Genomic DNA, 20,358 nt, shown 5'->3' with positions numbered 1-20,358 from the left:
GGGCAACTTCATGACCTGTGCTAGTCCTCTGCTTCTTATCTAGCCAGTGAGAAGAGTAGACTTGCCTCTTCTTCTTTCTGGAAGAGAATCATGAGGATAAATAAAATACAATGCCTAATATTCAAACCCTCAGAACGGTTCCTAAGTTTCCATGATTTAGTCTGATTCTGGAGTCTAAGGGTAGGGAATCAGCAGTCAGAAGCCTTCAGAGAAAAGCTCTTCCAAGATTTATAGAAAGGAGTGGGAATTCCTCTTGCTGTCCACATGGAAGCAAGGCCGTATGCCCATAGGCACCCCCTGCTACAAATTCTATGGGAAGCCTGAAACCTTGGTAGGTTTATATTTTTCTGACATGAAGAGCTGAGAACTATGGAGGTGGTCAGGGAAAGCCTATTTCTGCAGACTGTGTCTTCAGAAAAGAACAATCAGGGGCACCTGGGTGGCTCAGTGGGTTGGGGCCTCTGCCTTTGGCTTGGGTCGTGGTCCTGGACTCCTGGGATCGAGCTCCACGTGGAGCTCTCTGCTTGGCAGGGAGCCTCCCCACCCCCCCACCCTGCCTGCCTCTCTGCCTACTTGTGATCTCTGCCTGTCAGATGGGTGAATAAAATCTTTTTTTTAAAAAATTAAAAAAAAAAAAGAAAAGAATAATCAGAGAGTGACGGTAATAGTATTCTTCGTGGGTAAGGCTGTCCTTTGTTTGCTTGGTGTCACAACCTAGACAGCAAATGAATTCAGGCAAGTGAGCTCAAATACCTCTAGAGTTGGACCCGAGCTGATGCTACCCTCCTGGAAGAATGAAGTCTGAGGCCCTCTCAGTTCACCGAATGCCCCACCTCACCTCAACATATTGCACAGCCTCCCTCATCCCCTCAGCTTGAACTAAACCACGAGACCGCCTTCTCCCTGGAAGGTGTGAGCATTCAGTCTCTAAGACAGGCTTGTCTCTCAGACAATTCCCTCGAGCAATCGAATAGTCAAGAGATCAGGACATGGGACCCCCTCCACCCATTCCCCTGACCTCTGCACCCGTCTTCTTTGTGAAACTGCCTCCAGCACCGCAGCCTTCCGATAGCCAGGCTTATACCACGTGACCTGCACCCTCCCTAACAGCTGACCAGGCCAGAGTGGGGACTGGATAGAGGACCCAATCCATAGACTGAGCTGAGCGCATCAGTTTTCTTCCTGAGAAGTTACTCTGTGGAACACAAAGACCGAATAAGTCAGATTAGACAGGGATGAACCCTGGATCTGCAAAGCCATGTTGAGTTGAAGCCAGATTCAATAAAGTCACGTGCAAAGGAAATTTACGAGAAAGCAAAACTTCCTCCCAGAGGCAGTTGGCCTGCAGGGAGGAGCTGGAACAGATGGGCAGAGAGAAGCAGAGACAGGGGCTCACAGGACGAATGAAGAGAAAGGCTGTATGACCATGCACCCACTCATATCTCTTGTATTTCATTTCTGAAAGCTTCCCTGTGTTTTCCATAAATCCCCTTTTCATTTTAGCTAGCTTTACTGGAGTCTGTTCTTTGCAGTCAAAACTCCCTACTGATAGCAAAATACATTGAGGGCTGGGGTGCCTGGGTGGCTCAGTTGGTTAAATGTCCGATGGTTGATTTTGGCTCCAGTCATGATCTCAGGGTCGTGAGATGGAGCCCTGTGTCAGGCTCTGTGCTCAGCATGGAGTCAGCCTGAGATTCTCCCCCACTCTCTCTCTCTGATAGCCCCTCCTCTGCCTTACACTTTCTCTCTTGAATAAATAAAATCTTTAAATTATTTATATATATGCACGCACTGGGTGCTGGTTTTATAGAAATGACCTGTAAGCAGCACTCTCTTGCTTGATGGCAAGTTATTTCCCTCACCTTCCATGGCCTATGGGAAGGGATGGAGACTGATAGGTTTCCCAAACTCAGTGTCCCCAGTGGGCATACCTGGATACCACATCACCCTCTCCCAAGGGCGCCTCGTAATTCCATCTCTCCTCAGTACCAGCAAGGCAGGTGGAGAGCAGATGAGCTGAGCAGACTCTCCAACTTTGGGATTTGCTCTCAGGCCCTCCCTTCCACCATCAAAGCCCCCACTTCCAAGCCAGCATCAAGGGCATTAGCTCCACTGCTGTTACGAAGACAAGCACAAGACGTATGCCCTTGTCTGTCCCAGCTACACTCCTCTTACCATCCTCATCTCCTGATAACACTGTCAGAATAATAATAATACCACCAGAATTTGACCCACAATTATTCCTGCACATCATTGCTCCCTTGTGTCTAGGGTCTCGTCAGTCTGAAATGAGCAAGAATAGAGTGCCCCAGAGCACACAGCCGTCTTAGGGGTCAGGTTACCGCTGGAAGAATTAAAAACTGAATTGGGGCAGCAGGGACCATGTTTCCTGTCCCACAAATTAGACACGCAGTCTGAAAAAATTACCCATCTGTGTAGATAGACTGTAGGACATTGAAACTGGGGGAACTTCAGAACAATCAGAATGTGTGTCTGTTGTAGGGGCAGGCTGAGGCGATGTCTGAGGGGAAAGACATGGGGAAAATATCAGGTCCTCCTCTGTAGGAATTAAATCCAATTTCTGCTCAAAGCAGTTCCACAGCGCTCTCAACTCAAGACCATACAACAGAGACATGGCCATTAGCCGAGGATGGACTCACAGAAGGATGGCAGCCATCCGTTCCTCCTGCCTTCTTTCACTCATCCCCAGTCCCAGCTCCCTCCTTCCCCTCACCTCTGACCAGGAACCAGAAGTTACTAAAGGGGATTTCTTGCTCCTTCTTGGGACACCACCCCCCAACTTCCTGCCCGGACGGCTCCAGGTGGTGCCCAGGTCCTCTCCGCCCCTTACCGACCGACAGTTGTCCTCACAGGGCTTCTGGGAGCACTGGGCCACGCGCAGGCCCATCACAGAGTCCTCCAAGTCGGTGCAGGTGCACACGTCACAGCCCTCCTCCCAGAACTGGCCCACAGGGTAGACGGTGCCTCGGTGGACGCACACCTGCAGACACAAGGTTGCCGTGAGTGAACTCATTCTGTCCATTTCAGCAAGAGATCAGGAAGCGCCTCCTGTGTGTGGGAAGCTGCTGCAGGTGCGGAGAATACAGCAGTATGTAAAACCGACATGCTCTCCACTCACCTGGAGGGATATTTATGAAGGAGGTTTTGCCCTCTGCCCTTTCCCGCCCACCAGCCCTCGAGAGCCATCGAGGGTGTATGCTAGTGGCCTCTAGTGAGTCTGTGTTGGACCACAGGCTCAGAAATAACTCACGTGGCTGCCTCAATCCAGTTTCATCGCTGCCTTAATTGCATTTAACTCCCTCCTATGTCACACAGAAAACTGTTCCCTAATCCTCACCCACTGAAGTCCTTGGACGTAGCCCCCATCCACACCAGCCCTCTGTCCTATTAGGAGTAGGCTGAAGGTGAGGGCTGGGCTATGAAGAGGTGCTCCCTTGATGCCCGCAGATGACAAGGAGCAGGACAAGGAAAGAACCTGGGGCACAGAGAATGGAATATGCTTGGGAGACAAGGGATCCTACTTGGAAGAACTACAGGCTACAGAAGGGATATGGGAAATGAAGTTACAAAGGTTGATTGAGATTAGAATATGTAAAGCCAGGCTGAACATAATACTCAGACTTTATTCTGTAGAAATGAGGCACTGTTTGATTAGGACCCTAAATGACAGTTTTGACATAATCCCAAATCTGCCCTCAGAAGCTATGAACAGGTAGAGACGCTCACTCAAACACACCATAGCAGTACAAGTATTCATAAGTCGTTACACTTTACCGGCTCGGTCTTCCAGCTGCTGCATAATGAAGTTGAATCAGACCCCTGGTTCTTCTATTAAGAACCTGCTAGAAAATGTTAACCACCCAGAATCTCACTTCCAGGAACCTACCTCAAAAGACATATTGCCCCTAGATACAAACATAGTGATCCAAAGGGGCACATGCACCCGAATGTTTATAGCAGCAATGTCCATAATAGCCAAACTATGGAAAGAACCTAGATGTCCATCAACCGATGAATGGATCAAGAAGATGTGGTATATATACACAATGGAATACTATGCAGCCATCAAAAGAAACGAAATCTTGCCATTTGCGACAACATGGATGGAACTAGAGCGTATCATGCTTAGCGAAATAAGTCAAGCGGAGAAAGACAACTATCATATGATCTCCCTGATATGAGGGAGTGGTGATGCAACATGGGGGCTTAAGTGGGTAGGAGAAGAATCCATGAAACAAGATGGGATAGGGAGGGAGACAAACCATAAGTGACTCTTAATCTCACGAAACAAACTGTGGGTTGCAGGGGGGAGGGGGGTTGGGAGAAGGGGGGTAGGCTTATGGACATTGGGGAGGGTATGTGCTTTTGGGTAAATTGGAAGGGGAGATGAACCATGAGAGACTATGGACTCTGAAAAACAATCTGAGGGGTTTGAAGTGGCGGGGGGGTGGGAGGTTGGGGTACCAGGTGGTGGGTATTATAGAGGGCACAGCTTGCATGGAGCACTGGGTGTGGTAAAAAAATAATGAATACTGTTTTTCTGAAAATAAATAAATTGGAAAAAAAAAAAAAGACATATTGCCCCAGATATAAAATGACAGGTGTACGAGGCTCTCTGTTACAATGTGATCAGTAATTATGCTACTATGACATGGTGTGTTTCATGCAACAAAATAGTAAACCAAAAAGGAAGCAAAAGCAAGCCCCAAAAATGGAAACAAATTGAAATATCTGATTAACTAGAAAGCAAAGCTGTGGCAAGATCCCACAAGGAAAATAATTATTTCAAATAACTTTGAAAAAGCGAAGATTTTGACCATATATCCCTAATGGGTTCTATTCCTAGGTGAAAAAACTGCAAAGAAATCACCAACCTCTTTCAGTTGTCTTAAATTGTTAGCAATAGTATTGGCACTGTTATTTTTGAAACTCCTCTAGGCATTTTATAGTACGAAGCAAATAACTAATGATGTCAATTATGTTAGGAAACCAGTATATGCAACTTAGAAGAGAAGTGGTATGAGTATAAATCAAAGAAGTTAACTAAAACCTTATAATTGGATTTGAATCTGAAATATCACTATGAATGCATGAGTTTTATCCTCTTTAGAAATACATTTCCAAGCTCTATTCACCAAAAAGGTCTGGAGGCAATGACAGCCCATAAGCAGCAAGTATCCAGGAAGGGAGAACCATGGCTTCTCCCTGATTCATTCTCAGGCTCACCGTCAATAATCCAGCAGCTGCAAGAGGGCCCAGGTCTTCCTGCAGCAGTTCTGGCTCGTGATAGCTCATCTTGGTGCATCTCTCCCCCAAAAGACCACTACTTGCATATACTAGCGGTACTGTCCCTTGTTTACGATATTCAATTTATAAACAGTAATCTTCTATATACTACCGAGATCATAGGTCATCGGCTCTTACATTTCTCCCATAACACCTAATATAGCACCAGCTCTGCTAGAACATAGTTGTTGCACAATGAATATTGGATGGATAGATGGATGGATGGACAGACGGATGGATAGATGGACAGAAGAAAGGATAGGTGGTTAGATGGACTGTTGCCTAGATGAGTTGATAGCAATTAATAAAGGAATAGAGTAAACTATTAACTAATAATTCATGCAATTATATTAGTTCCTTAGCTAACCTACAAAATAAGCTTTGTAATGGTAGGGGCCATGGGTTATAGCTTGCTTTAACCTTAGCACCTAGCCTTGCTGAGAACATGGTAGGTTCTCTCTAAATACCTGCGGAGATAATTAAATGTCCATTCAGGCTGTGATGGAATGCTGACTGCTTGCCACCATTAAAGCCCTCGGTTTGGGCAGAAGGGGATGGTCAGGTAGGCAGAGTTTGTGAGGACCCAATGTTTGGCCATCTTCCCAGCCAGAACGAAGCAGCCCCTACCTTGTCAGGGAAGCAGGTGGTCGTGGTGCAGCCACAGTCGTTGGTGACGGCCGAGGTCAGGTACCCCAGCGGGCAGCTCACGGTGGAGTTGACACAGCTGCAGGCGCACTCGTACTCATCACAGCACTGGGTCCTCCGAAGGGTCGGTGTCCGGTGAGGGGGGCAGGAGGGCGGGGACTCCCTTCTGCACTCGTCCTTCCTGCAGGCTGAGGGGCAGAATGAGGTAATGTCCCCGTCCTGCCACACTAGGTGGTACGCTCAGCCGGGGTTCATAAGGATTCAGCCTGGACATAAGATCCCAGGAAACTCCAGACCCCAGACTGTAAAATCAGAAATGTCCATGAGCCTGGCTTGGGGGCTGTGGGATTTTTCAATCATACCAAAAAGTAGTCTACAGGAGAAATAAGAATATTAATCAAAAGGAGAAATGTGAAGCTAGAGATTCTAATGGAGGAGAAGTGAAGGCCGCTTGGGTCTCCGCTCTATAAAGGAGGGTCCTTCCAGCTTATAGAATCTCAGAGACAGCAGACATAGAATCTCTAAGACCCAGACAGGCCTGGGCACACCATGCATTCTCACAGGCTAGTAGCTTCTGTGATTCTAGCCCTGGCTCAGTACCTAGAACGATGCCCTGTAGTTTTAGATCTTCCAACAATGTTCAACAAAGAACACTAACAACTGTGTCAAACCCACAACGTTGGGTGCTTGGGTGGCTCAGTGGGTCTAAGCCTCTGCTTTCAGCTCAGGTCGTGATCCCAGGGTCCTGGAATCGAGTCCCGTGTCGGGCTCTCTGCTCAGCGGGGAGCCTGCTTCCCTCCCCCCCCCCCGCCTGCCTCTCTGCCTACTTGTAATCTCTGTCTGTCAAATAAGTAAATAAAATCTTAAAAAAAAAAAACCCCACAGTGTCTTTTTATAAATGCCCATCCCCTCCCTGTGTCCTTTGCCTCTGTCCAGGTTTCACATCTAGGAGCTCAAGTGAGACTCCAGACCAACAGGACAGGAACCCCACTCGACATCAAGTGGGTATTCTCAAAGGAGACACATGGCATTGTGTTCCTTGCCATGTCTTGCTTTACCTCCACCTTATGCTCACATGACACAAGTTGATGACCCAGTAGGTACACAAAAGGCATATGGCTTGGCATGACTGTTTCTTCAAAGGGGGAGAAAACTGACAGATTTGCTTGGGAATAAGATCTAGTGATGAGGACAACCCAAAGGAACATTCCTCCCCTCAATGGTGTGTTAAAGGATGGGAGTAAGTTCAGGTTGGGCCTGGATGCTTCTCCATCTCAGGTCTGACTGTCTCTCAACACAGCTCCAGAGGGAGGTGTGTACGGCTATGTCCATGCCTGGTAGGCTGCAGCAGCATGTGGCTTGGAAAGTTCAATTCAGGTGCGATCTGACCTCCTCTGCTCCAGGTGTGCCCAAAGCCCAGATTTCAATGAACTAGAATACAGGACACCTTCCCCAGGCCGGAAGACAGCGGCCATGCCACACCCTCCTCATCCATAGAGGCCTTACCGCAGGTGAAGTTGGGCCTGCACTCTCCAGGATTGGTCAGGGTCATCTGGAGGCCACCTTCACAGGGAGGAGCCGGGGGCAGGTCACAGCTCAGCAGGTCGCACACTGAGGCCGGGAAAGAGAGACACCCACTCAGAGGTCAGCAAGGTCACTATCGCCCGTGACACCCTACATTCCAGACCTCCACTGTTAGGTGCGTGGTGGTGAAGGGATGGAGCTGGAGGTGGAGGAGAGAAGGGGAGAGGTGACATGGAGGTAGGCGGACAGATAGATCCAAGCCATGTGATAAGCCCATGTTGATCACTCTCCACACGGCTGGGACTTCCAGATGTCAGCCACGTCACCTGAACCCTCTGGGTCTCAGTCTCATCTTCTGCAAGGTGAGGAAGGCTACCTTCGAGGACCAGTTTCCAGATGTCATGAAATAATGGAGACAGAGTGTCTGGCCCATCATAGAAGCTTAATCACATCTTCAAAATGAGGGCTTGAGCTAAAGGCTTCCCCAGTTCTCTCCCCCGTTAACACTCTGAGCCCTATTTTCCACAAGTTTATCTCAAGCCACATCTCCCTCCATGCAAGCATTCTATTTGGGCTTATAAATTTCATCTATAAATAAATTTCTCAGATGAGTTCATTCTTTTTTAGACCCCCCGACGGTCCCTCGATCTATTCGCTCTCCCTCAAAGATCGGCGTCATTGCAAATTTAATGCCCCTGTGCTCTATGTCCTCATCTGTCCAATTAATAAGCACGCTGGACAGGACAGCGGCGGGGCCCTGGAGAGTTCCTGTCATGTTAACCATGATTCCATCAGCTCTGGATTCATCTCATTACACTGTTTGTTCAGCCCATTACTCACCGTGGAGTTTGCAAAACTATAATGAAACCCTTTGACGAATCCCTGGCTGAAATCAAGGTGCCCTGTGTGTGCTCTTCTCTAGAGCTTCTACCCTCAGGATTTTATTGAAAAGGCATAGGGGTTGGCATGACTGTTTCTTCAATAAATCTCTGCACTGCTTCCCCCACCAGAAATTACTCCATTCTTTTTTTTTTTTCTTTAATGCTTTCAAACCTTACATTTCATAATCCACTGCAGAATTTTTCCTAGGAAGCAAATCCTACTTTGTAGAGGTTACTCTTGCCATTTTTGGGGAAAAGCCAGTCAGCCCTTACCCCCTTCCTTTGGCTCACCCTGTGCCTGAGCCCACACGTGCCTTGTAGTACCTGCTGCGTGGGTCGCCTGGGGCTGGGGCCTGCACCCTGGGGGAGGCGCCCAGGGCGGGACACCTACCACACTCATACTCCGGGCAGCACTGCTCTGCGTTCTGGCGGAGACGGGCCACTTCGCATGGGCCGCACACGGGAGCTGAGGGAGAAGACCGCGGAAGTCAGAGAGATCAGTGACGCTGCAGCCTGCAGCCTTCGGAATGCTGCGGACAACCAGCACGGGCCCTGCCTGCGAGGCCCACCAGGGATCGGGCCAAGGGGCCTCTGACAAATGAGTCTCCTCGGGGTGTCCTGGTGGCCCCCTCGAACGTGCCTTCCAGGAGACTCTGAGTCTGAAGGCCAAGGTAGAGATGGGGTAGAGAGGGCAGGATTAACCTCTCAGAGTATCTACTCCAGGTACAGAAAAGGGGACCCCGAGTCCAGTGAGGGAAGGAAGGGTGGGCAGGAGGGGTGGAGGAAACAGACGTTTGTATCTGGCCCACCAGGTATGCAGACAGGGTGGCCCAGGGCTCCAGGGAGTGGTCCTTCCTCCAGGAGCAGCAGGGATGGGGACGCTCACCTCTGGCTGTGGGGCAGGGCTGCGACGTACAATTGACCTTCCGCCCACTGAGGCACATGCAGATGTGGCACGGCCGGTGAGCTGGGACCCAGGTTTCCAGGAACTGAAGGAAAACAAGTTTCAGAGAAGGCCCAGGACACTGGGGGCACAAAGCCTCAGAGGTCATGGAAGTCGGTCCCCCCCACTTCCGGCTCGGTCTCCCCTCATAGGGCAGGGCCCGAGCCGTGCCTGTCGCAACCACACAGTTGAGCACACGCTGAAAGGCAGTGTGAGGTTCTGAGAGGAAAGAGCTGGAGAAGCACCAGGGGTGCTGCAAGGGAGCAGGGCGAGCAGGTGAGCATTCCCACGCCACACAGCTGGCCGGTGCCTAAGCCAGGATGCAGCTGGAGAAACAGATTCCATTTCTTCCTGGAATCGATAAGACAGGGATGGGACAGGAAGAGGTGTGAGGGGTGGACAGCGAGACTCTCAGACACGCCACACTGTCGGGACTGGGAGACCGGAGGGCAGAGGATGGTTGGCGAAGCTTTCCCAGAGTTGCAGGCAGCCCCGCTGCAGCAGGGCTGTGAAGTCAGGGAGGCCTGAACTCCACTGTGGGGCTTCACTCCCCCGGCCAGTTTCCTCCCCTGCAAACAGAGGGCACCAGGCCCACCTCGGCCGTGCAGACTGTGACCAGTGCAGGCGAGGACCACCGAGCCAGGACCAGGCATCCCTCTATGCTCAGCCAGAGAGTCATTCAGAGTTAAAATTAAATTCACATTTAAATGGTCTGTCCCTGAGAAAAGAGGACCTTCTTGTGGTGTTGGTGGGGATGCAAGCTGGTGCAGCCACTCTGGAAAAACAGCATGGAGGTTCCTCAAAAAGTTGAAAATAGAGCTACCCTACAACTCAGCAAACATACTACTGGGTATTTACCCTAAAGATACAAGTGTAATGATCCGAAGGGGCACGTGCACCCAAATGTTTATAGCAGCAATGTCCATAATAGCCAGACTATGGAAAGAACCTAGATGTCCATCAACAGATGAATGCATAAAGAAGTGGTGTATATATACAATGGCATATTACTCAGCCACCAAGAAAAATGAAATCTTGCCATTTACACCAACATGGATGGGACTAGAGGGTATTATGCTGAGTGAAATAAGTCAATCAAAGAAAGACAACTATCATATGATATTACTCATATGTGGAATTTAAGAAACAAAACAGAGGATCATAGGGGAAGAGAGGAAAAATAAAACAAGATGAAATCAGAGAGGGAGACAAGCCATAAGAGACTCTAATTCATAGAAAACAAACTGAGGATAACTAGAGGGGAGAAGGGTGGAGGGATGGGGTAACTGGGTGAGGGACATGAAGGAGGGCATGGGATATAATAAGCCCCAGGTGTTATATAAGACTGATGAAACACTGACCTCTACCTCTGAAACTAATAATACATTATATGTTAATTAATTAAATTTAAATAAAAGTAGATAAAATAAATCCCCCACCCCAAAATGTGTTTAAGAATAAACACATTCTTTTTTTTTTAAGATTTTTATTTATTTATTTGACAGACAGAGATCACAAGTAGGCAGAGAGGCAGACAGAGAGAGAGGAGGAAGCAGGTTCCCTGCAGAGCAGAGAGCCCGATGTGGGGCTCAATCCCAGGGCCCGGAGACCATGACCTGAGCTGAAGGCAGAGGCTTTAACCCACCGAGCCACCCAGGTGCTCTGAGAATAAACACATTCTCAAGCAGTAGCTCAAAGGCTAAAAAATTCCCAGATCAAGAAGCTCTTAGTTAGGGATGCCTGGGTGGCTCAATGGGTTAAAGCCTCTGCCTTTGGCTCAGGTCATGATCCCAGGGTCCTGGAATCAAGCCCCGCATCAGGCTCTCTGCTCAGTGGGGAGCCTGCTTCCTCCTCTCTCTCTGCCTGCCTCTCTGCCTACTTATGATCTCTGTCAAATAAATAAATAAAATCTTAAAAAGAAGAAGAAGAAGAAGGTCTTATTTATTGCATGTTTCCAGGATCAGCAATCAGTCAGCTGAGAAGGAAGATCAGAGGTCTTCCTTCTTGGGGGAAACACTCTTCCCCCAAGCTGCTGTCTTCCTCCACGGTTAAATCCTTTGACCTTGATACCTTCCCCTCACTCAGTATGTAATACCAGCCAATGTCTGAAGAGCATATGCTCTGTACCACTGTTCTATGGTTTCTTTTTTTTAAGATTTTATTTACTTAAAAGAGAGAGAGTGTGTGTGAGAGCTGGTGGGGAGGGGCAGGGGAGAGGAGAAGCAGGCTCCCTGCTGAGCAAGGAGACCAATGTGGGACTCCGATCCTGGGACTCCAGGATCATGACCTGACTGAAGGCAGCCGCTTAATAGACTGAACCACACAGGCACCCCTGTTCTATGGGTTTTATATAAATGACTCATTTAATTCACACTGCAGTCTGCTAGTGAGGACATCTGTATTACCCCCACTTGTCAAATGGGAAAGCTGAGGCCTCTGCTTAGGGTCATACCATCAGAGCAGCGGAGCTACAATATGAACCCACAAGCCCTCTCTTCGACACCATGCTCTATTGCTTCCCAGCAATAACTAGCATTAAATATGTTCAAGATCTCTTTCTAAGGACTTCACCTTTATTCACACCATACTCCTTACAGTAACCATATCAGGAAAGTACTGTCATTATCTACACTTACAAATGATGCATGGAGACCCAGAAAAGAAATGTGACCAGGAGGTACCCCCCAGGATTCTGGCCCCAGACACCTCATGCTTTCTGCACTCCAGCTGCCTTTGTCGGCTATCACACTGCCCCCAATGGGCAGGTCACACTGTCGGGGCCAGGGGAGGGGTGGAGGGGCCGAAAGCCCCATCTCAGCCCTCAAAAAGCTGATGCGCAACCTGGGGAAATAAGAGTCATCAATGAAAAGTTGAATGAGAGAAATGAATTGTGATACAGTCACAGCCTGGCACATTACTCAGCCATGAGAACAAACTATGGAAACGTGCAAGACGAAGGGATCTCAGAAGTATCAAAATGAGTGAAAGAAGATGGTGGGGGGGGCGGGAAGAGTACACACTGCATGATTCCATTTATAGAAAGTTCCAGAAAATGTAAACGTATCTCTAGTGACAGAAAGCAGAGCAGTGGTTGCCTGGGAATGGGAGATGGGGGCCACGGATGCCTTCCAAAGAGGCCCAAGGAAACTATGGGGACTGATGGAAATGTTCATTGTCTTGATTGTGATGATGGCTTTATGGGAATGTCCGTATGTCAAAACTCATCAAATTGTACACTTTAAATAGGAGCTGTTTACTGTAAGTAAACTATACCTCAATAAAGCTGTTTTTAAAAACGAGAAATACAAGAGCCACAGCAGGGCAGAAGAGATGTTCACAGAAGCTGGGGTGCTCCACAAAGGCCTCACAAGGCACACTGTGCTGGGTGGGAAGGAGCTGGGCAGAGGGAAGGAGAAGGCATTCTGAGTGGGAACAGAGGGTGGAAGGTCCTTGTGGATATCTAGAAGATTCCAGAGGCCTTCCCTGTCCACGTCGGGGGGTGGGGGTCACAAGGTAGGCGATACTCACCCTGACACTTTTTTTTTAATTAAATTGATTTATTTATTTTCAGAAAAACAGTATTCATTATTTTTTCACCACACCCAATGCTCCATGCAATCCGTGCCCTCTATAATACCCACCACCTGGTACCCCGACCTCCCACCCCCCTGCCATTTCAAACCCCTCAGATTGTTTTTCAGAGTCCATAGTCTCTCATGATTCACCTCCCCTTCCAATTACCCTGACACTTTGTAAGCAGAACCCTGCCTCAGAGAGAAGAATGTTGAATAAGGACAACCTTGGTGACTGTGAGCAGGACAGAGAAAGCAGGAGCCAGCACCAGAGCCCAGTGCTCTCCTAGGGGCTGGGAATGTCCAGGGAGGGCCCAGGCACTGGCCTCTGAGGCCTGGAGTGGAAGGAGGAGGGGGACAACTCGCATCTCCCCAGGCTTCGCTCTGTTCTGTCTCTTTCCTGCCTTTTGCACAGACGGTAATTCCAAGAAAATGACCAATCAAAGATCTATATTTAGACCTTTAAATGGCAAAAGTGATGAGATGAGAAAGGAGAAGATCATATTTTTTTTTCCCTGTTTGGGTTTTTCTTCTCTCTTTTTAAATGAGAACTTCAGATATCTAAATTCAAGAAAAAAATAAAAATAATACAATTTCCCCACAATCCTGAGAGTGAACAAGAGACAACATCAGATGGCCAAAATCAGGTGTTAAGCCTCCTCTTCCAGGGATTTTTATTTCCCCAGGATGCTTTAATGAGGAGTGCCCGAGGCAGGGGACAGCCTCTATGGTCCCTGAGAAAAGCCCTTTCCAGATTAAAAAAAAAAAAAAAAAAAGCGCACCTGCGGCCTGCTCCGCCCTGGTATCACCTGTCCTGTTATGCAGTGAACACGCCAGCAGGTGGCACTCCTGCACCAGGACAGGTCAACTCCAGCTGCCTGTCCTGCCTCACCTCCTGGGTACCAAGGCCGGGAGGGACTACTCCCAGGACAGAACAGGAATGAGAACTGACTGCAGTTCTAAATTCAGTAAAGATGACAAAGAACGGCCTGCAGAGAATATGGTAAGGGAAAACTGAGGTGTTCAAAACCCCAAGTCAGAGAAGGGACACAGCCAGTGACCATGCACCACCCACCCCAGCCAAAGATCTGGGGGATGATTCAGGAAAATGTAAGCACTGGGCCACCAGGGCACAGCAGAGACCACGGAGGAGGAAGCGCAGGCTAGAGGCGCTCTGTCCCTGAGTGATGGAGGCGGTCCTTGCTGGCCCCTGCGCAGCCCCCAACCCAGAGAGGGACAGCCACTTGCTCGCTGCTCGGCCTGGATCCCCTCTGAGCCAGCCGCAAAGGCTCATGTGTTTATACTGCGTTCTGTAAAATCAACAAGAGCTATGGAAACTGGTAAATATTTTGCCCTTCCAACGTTACCACCAGAGACTTACACCCTGGATTATTTCCCTGAAGAAAAGCTGTCTAGGCTTTCTTTTTCGCTTAAAGACATTTCATTTAATGGAACTGTTCTCCGTGTTAGATTTTCATTCTTTCTCTGCTTTGAATGGGAAAGCTGAAATCGCAGGTGGCTGATCAGATATTTGTTTTCATCCATTTAAACTACATTTTCTGCAATAAACTGAAACTGGCTCTGTTCCCTTCCTAGTTTTTGATTAACTAATTTTACTGTCACTTGGTTCTGAAATACATTTCTAAGACTGCTTCTTTGTCCAAAATATTGCGCTACTTGGAAGCATTCTCTACCCAACTCGAACACATATTCCAGTGTGTTGGATGGAAGGTGAGAGGAGAACTCGAGTCAGAGGGGGTGGGTGGAGACATGAAGATAAAATTCACAAGCTTCCAGCTCTCAGCACCCTGCAGCCAAATGACACTCAGGGAGCTAGAAACGCTTTACGAACTTCAGCTTCCTTCTCATTGCAGAACGCCAAAGAAGAGGGCAGAAACCATTTCTGCCTCCCTCTGAGCGCGCCTTGCCACCACCAGCAAATCCAGGCTGAAAGGACCACTGGGTCCTGGTACCCCATGTGAAGAGTACCTACCTTTTGAGGCCAGTGGGAGGGACTCTAGGAGTGTACGGGTCAGGGAGAGCAATGTAAGGTTTTAATTACTCGTTTTGGAGAGTATTATGGGACACGCAGTTACTTCATTTGGCAAGTTGAAATACAGAGTGGGACTGGTCTTCCCTCCTAATTCATCTGCTGCACAGTGAGACCAAATGGGGCCCACGAGGATAAAGCCCCAAAACAAAACTGGATGAACGCCTGTGCGTCCATGAACACACAGCTCAAAGTTTAGCTCCCGGTTCCAATGGGATGGAAGGCCGGGCGAGGACACTACGGGATGCCCTGGGGTCATGGGTAGGAACCCCAGCCTTATCTGAGCCTCAGTCTCCTCGCCCAATCAGTGGCACCTGTAATAATGACCCTATGGAGTTTTGGAGAGAGTCAAAGGAAATGGTTCATTTCGTGGCTGACAGTGTCTGGGACAGACAGTGTTGTTACAGGAATTACTGTTTTCATCATTTTCTAGATTGGTCAGCTAATTACCAGGAGTCTTCCTAGTTGTGGTTAAATAATGGTAAGTCACCTCACCTGGTTCACTTAGTGATAAAAGTCCTCCCTGGTGATGATGGAGATGCTAGGTCTGGGGTGCAGCATCTGATCATAGAATAGAGTCTCTTTGGCTAGAAGCCAAGTCTGCTCTCCCTCTATCATGCTCTGCGGTAGCCCTGTCTGAGAGGAAGGACAGGACTCCTGCACACAGCCACGTGCACGCAGACACACACTGTCCATCTACTACCAATGTCCACGTTGTCAACTTTGACACTATGACTGCCGTCGTCGGCCGAGATGGGGGAGAGTCTGGTAAGTATTCTTTCAAAATGTACTCAATAACCTTAGAGGACTACAGGAACTGATGACTCCATGACTCCCAAAAAATCAGCCAAAGAAGACCGAGTAAACGGCATTTTCATAGATCAAAAGAGCATACTTGGGAGTCAGACAGAGCTTTGAATACTGAGTCCAGTTCCCAACTCCATCACTTACAAACCATGTCCGTGGGCAAAGAAGTTCTCTAAGCCTTGGTTCTCTCTCAAAGATTTTGTAAGTATTTACAAGATGATGAAAGACATCCCAATGTGTTTTGTGGTACCCTTGTCCAAGGGAATGCTACACACACACACACACACACACACCCATGTTCACTCATCCCACACACATACAAGTGCCATGGTCAGATAAGGCTGAGAGGCAAAAACCCTCTTAAATACTTGTACCGTACATTAGCACATTAAAAGCTTTAAAGAATGCTGCAGTAAAGAAACCTGTTTAGCTAGTGTTCTTTAAACTCTCTTGACCATAGGTGACTGTTAATAACTTACAAAACAAACCTTCAAAAAATATTGAGATAATAAATATATAGGGCTTAGTACAGTGCAAGGTACATAATAGATCGTAATCACAGCAGACATCACTATTAATATAAATATTCTTTTCCCATCCCCTCTGGGTTCCTATAGCCTTCTACTGACATGAATATAATGATGATAATAGTAGTAGTAATAGTAACATGTTATTAATACTTTGGTGTTTGCTTACACGGCTAATACAGGACACATCTGGGATTCAAACCAAGACATGTCTGGTTCCAAAGCCATTATGAAATACTGTTTCCCTATTCTTCAGTGATCCCCTTCAGAGTTGACCCTTGCTGCCAAAGTCGGAGGGGCCACTGACTGGTGAACACTTCACCCTACCGCCCCAAGAGAGAAGCAGCCCATGGGAGCAAATGAGGAGGTGAAAGGCCAAGGCTCTTACCTGGTGCCGGACTCCATCCTCACTGATGCACTGGGTACAGGCCTCCTCGGGGACACAACTACCTTCCAGCATGACTTGGTTCTGGGGGCAGAAGCAGCCTTCCGAGGGATGGTCCCCACAGGAGCTTGTGTTGCCCTCGCAGAGCCGGGGGCAGCCACGCTCACAGTGGTTGTACACCAGCGATGGTGGGCATGACATGTCTACAGACAGAGAACAAGGTCACACTCAGCCCACACCAACCACAGAGAAACAGGGACACCGCCGCTTCAAAGAGGTTGACTACCCATCTTTATTTCCTCCGTTTTCCATAAAAGTATACCTGGAAGTGAGGCACCTGACCACAGAATACGGACTACATTTCCCAATTTCCCTTGCAGCTAAGTGTAATCACATGACTGCAGTTCTGCCCAATGAACTGTAAGCGCAGATGTAAACTCCAATAGCAGTTTCCAGGGATTTTTTTTTTTTTTTTTTTAAATAAAAAGGCAGCTGTCCTTTGTCCCTTTTCCTTTCTTCCCCCATGCTGCCATTTGGAACCTGGGTTTGACAGCTAGAGCTCCATCTTAAACCAGGAGAAAAAAGCACACCCAAGTGAGGACAGAAAAAAAGCTCGAATCCAGTTTGAAACCCAGAAACAGCTGGAGGCACCTCCCTCTGATCACACCTGTGAGAGAGAATTTTTACTTCTCTGTTATTTGAGCCAAATTTAATCCTAATGGATGATGTATCCTTAGAAAGTTTTATGGGTCTTCCTTTTGAATACAGGTATGGTGAGTCCTTTAAAACGACTCCTAAATTAAATAAGGAATGCACAGCTATGAAGAGTTGCCCAGAGGAAACGTATGAGATGATTGATTCACTTGACCCACTCCGGCCCTGCTCAACCACTTCTCACCGAGCCAAGGCAGGGGGCAGGAGTGTCTAAGGATTTAGAGCACCAAGCATTTTCCTGTAAACGCACCATGAGTAGCCAGGGGTAGACAAAGAAATGACTAAGTAGAGAAGGACTATGGCTAACTCAGGAACGATCATTTGCCCCTTGATCTGCAGGCAGACTGAAACAGGGCACTACCAGCTAAGAGACTCAGAACAGTAGAGCTGGAATGAACCTAGGGGTTATCTCATTCTGAGAAGCAGAAAGCAAGGTCCAGAGAGAGAACAGCTGATCACCCCCTGAGCTGGGACTAGGGGCCCAAGTCCTGCAGCCACTGGTTCGAGCTGCGACTGCTCTATGATAATAAACTCTGAGACTCCAAGAGGCTTGCATATATCGGTTGCCCTCCAGAGAAAGTCAGGGATTATATCCAGTAACTGGAGGTGCCGAAGTTCAGTGTTCTTTTCATTCCAGTGCCCCTTGAGGCAGGAGGCACATCTGATTTGTTGTGGTATCCCCCACATGCTAAATGATAAATAAATGCCAACTCCAAGTTAGGGAGCTGACCTTGGGAAGGTACCTCCACTAGCAATCCCGTGGTCTTTGTAATTAAGATGCCTCTTGGTATTTCAGTGACAAAATTCCACTCACACTTCAACATCCTGCTCAGCTGTGGCTCACTCTGTGAATCTCTGCTACCCTGGGGGAATTCCAAGCAACTAATCATTCTGCACTTTGCTGATACCTATCTATGTCCAATACATTAAAGTCACATTTGTCTGAACTATAGAAACATTTCCATTTACACAGACATTCTACACTCAAATTACTGAGATGTCTACTGTCTTATTTGATCTTAAATGGGATACCAGGTAATGGGAAAAGCAGGGATTTCAGTCTTTATCCCCCAGAAGGAGAAGGCCCAGAGAGGGTTGAGCAAGCCCAAATCAGTTTGTCTTCACAACTTTACAGGACACCTATGGAGACTCACCACAGGAACTGGTCCTCCTCCAGTCGACACAGACCCCTTTGGTCCGACAGAGGTGGGCATACAAGGCGATGGCCTCACACACTTGCTCCTGGTGGCAACTGTCCTGCTGGCACATGGCATAAAAGGTGGCTGGAGCCAGGACCTTGTGGCACTCAGCAAACAATTCTGAGAGAAGGACCTGGCAGTGGGAGCTGCTGGAGACAGGACACGGCTCCCAGGAGATCGGCTGACATGTCTTCCCCGGCTGCTGCAAGGTCCATTCCTGGACGAGCGCTCTCCAGTCCGTGGTGACTGTGCCATCCCTGAGCACGAAGTCATTGGCTCCGTTCTCATCACAGATCCCTAGACGGATAGGAAAGGCAAGTTTGGTCGCCCTGGGTGCCCACGTATTGAAGCTGGAGACCTGGTCATTCTCCATGTTCACCAGCATCTGAACCTTACAATCAACTGGACCCAGAAATACAAGCAGCCAAGAGACCTGAGACCAGAACAAAGGAGAATGTTCTCACCGCAGAGACCATACGTCTTTGAAGCAAAGGTCTTGGGGCTCAGCTGTAGCTGGAATTCATTGTTTCGTGGAGTGAACGTGAAGATGTGGCCAAGATGGTTGAATCTGATCTCATACATGATGGTGCCGTAGACATTGACTTCCATATCGCCACCCACGTATGGGACGGGGACCAGTCTCCCATTCACTGTCAGCTGTCCAAAGAAGGAAGTGACTTGTCAGTAGTCGTAGCAGTAAGGGATCCTAGAATTTCACTCTTAGCTTCTTCCCGAGGCTCCTGACACTCCCTACGCTTCTACCACACTCAACTCCAATGTCATCCACAAACTCTGATATTTGCCAGTAACTCTTCTAAGATAAAAGGGCTTTGCACAGCTTAGCAGAACAGATTATCAGAATCCTATACAGATGGCCATGCTCCTGAAACCCGAAAGCCCAGGGGATAAAGCCAGCCTTGAGTCTGTGTGCATTCAACAGGGAAGGATGACCCCTCCCAGATGGGCTGAGAAAGTTGCCTTTTGCTAACTCAGGGACAGTGTCTCCAGGAGCATCTCACGGAACTATGGTAAGTCCATATATGTATGTATGTATGTATGTGTTTTGGGTCACTAGCTCTTTGGAGGCCCCACTATACATCAAACATATTTTTTAAAAGGCAGTCATGTACCACAAGGAACATAATTTTTCATGTTAAAAATTTTGGAAGGCTTTTTTTTTTTAAATTTTAAAATCTGGGGCTGTGAGTGGCTCATTTTAGTAAAGGCCTGGCTATGATTTTTCAATAAATAGTGTGTGTATTCAGGAATTCTTACAGAACGAGAGGAGCTAACCTACCAGTTGTTTTCATCTCATGAAATACTTACGATTTCTAAACGAACAAATAAATAAGTTTGCATCATGTAACCTTTTGTGAATAATTAGTCAAACATTTATTTTTACCAGTTTTTCAGTTTTCTTTTTGAATTCTGGAGCCATACATTTTGTTTAGGCCCTAAATATTTTCAAAGGCCCTAACTGAGGCTCAAAATATTCTCCTTCGGGAAGCTCACAGGCCCTAGGCATGGGGCTCGCAGTGCCTGCTGGGTAAACAGCCAACCCCAATCTTCTACCAGCAACCGGAGACCAGCTCTGTTCTTGTAATTTAAAGCTACCTAAAATTGATCCTTTCTTCCACATCTGGGCCAGAACAACGTGAAATCTTGCCACCAGGGAGATGGGAATGAGCCCTCCTAAGAAGAGGGTGCTCTACTGGGGAGGCAGAAGGTGGAGTCCCTAAAAGACACACCAGCTAAAACCAACCACCAGCAGAGGCTTCTTCGAGGTTCTGCCGCTGCCTTGCAC

The 20,358-nt window shown here is 48.0% G+C and overlaps 1 protein-coding gene across 2 annotated transcripts in view; it reads right to left on the bottom strand.

The window, feature by feature from the left end:
• VWF (von Willebrand factor) overlaps positions 1–20,358 on the bottom strand; it is a 137,076-nt gene that overhangs the window by 16,126 nt on the left and 100,592 nt on the right. For both annotated transcript variants that reach the window (XM_044228748.1, XM_044228749.1), the window contains exons 36-43: positions 19,019–19,211; positions 18,510–18,851; positions 16,645–16,844; positions 9,244–9,346; positions 8,749–8,823; positions 7,459–7,563; positions 5,935–6,140; positions 2,852–3,001 (exon numbers count right to left, since the gene is read on the bottom strand). In XM_044228748.1, coding sequence (XP_044084683.1) covers positions 2,852–3,001; positions 5,935–6,140; positions 7,459–7,563; positions 8,749–8,823; positions 9,244–9,346; positions 16,645–16,844; positions 18,510–18,851; positions 19,019–19,211 — 1,374 coding nt within the window. The remainder of the gene's footprint in view (positions 1–2,851; positions 3,002–5,934; positions 6,141–7,458; positions 7,564–8,748; positions 8,824–9,243; positions 9,347–16,644; positions 16,845–18,509; positions 18,852–19,018; positions 19,212–20,358) is intronic.

Source organism: Neovison vison, chromosome 12 (genome assembly GCF_020171115.1).
Source record: "Neovison vison isolate M4711 chromosome 12, ASM_NN_V1, whole genome shotgun sequence".
Lineage (NCBI taxonomy): Eukaryota > Metazoa > Chordata > Mammalia > Carnivora > Mustelidae > Neogale > Neogale vison.
This window is presented reverse-complemented; position numbering and strand designations above follow the sequence as displayed.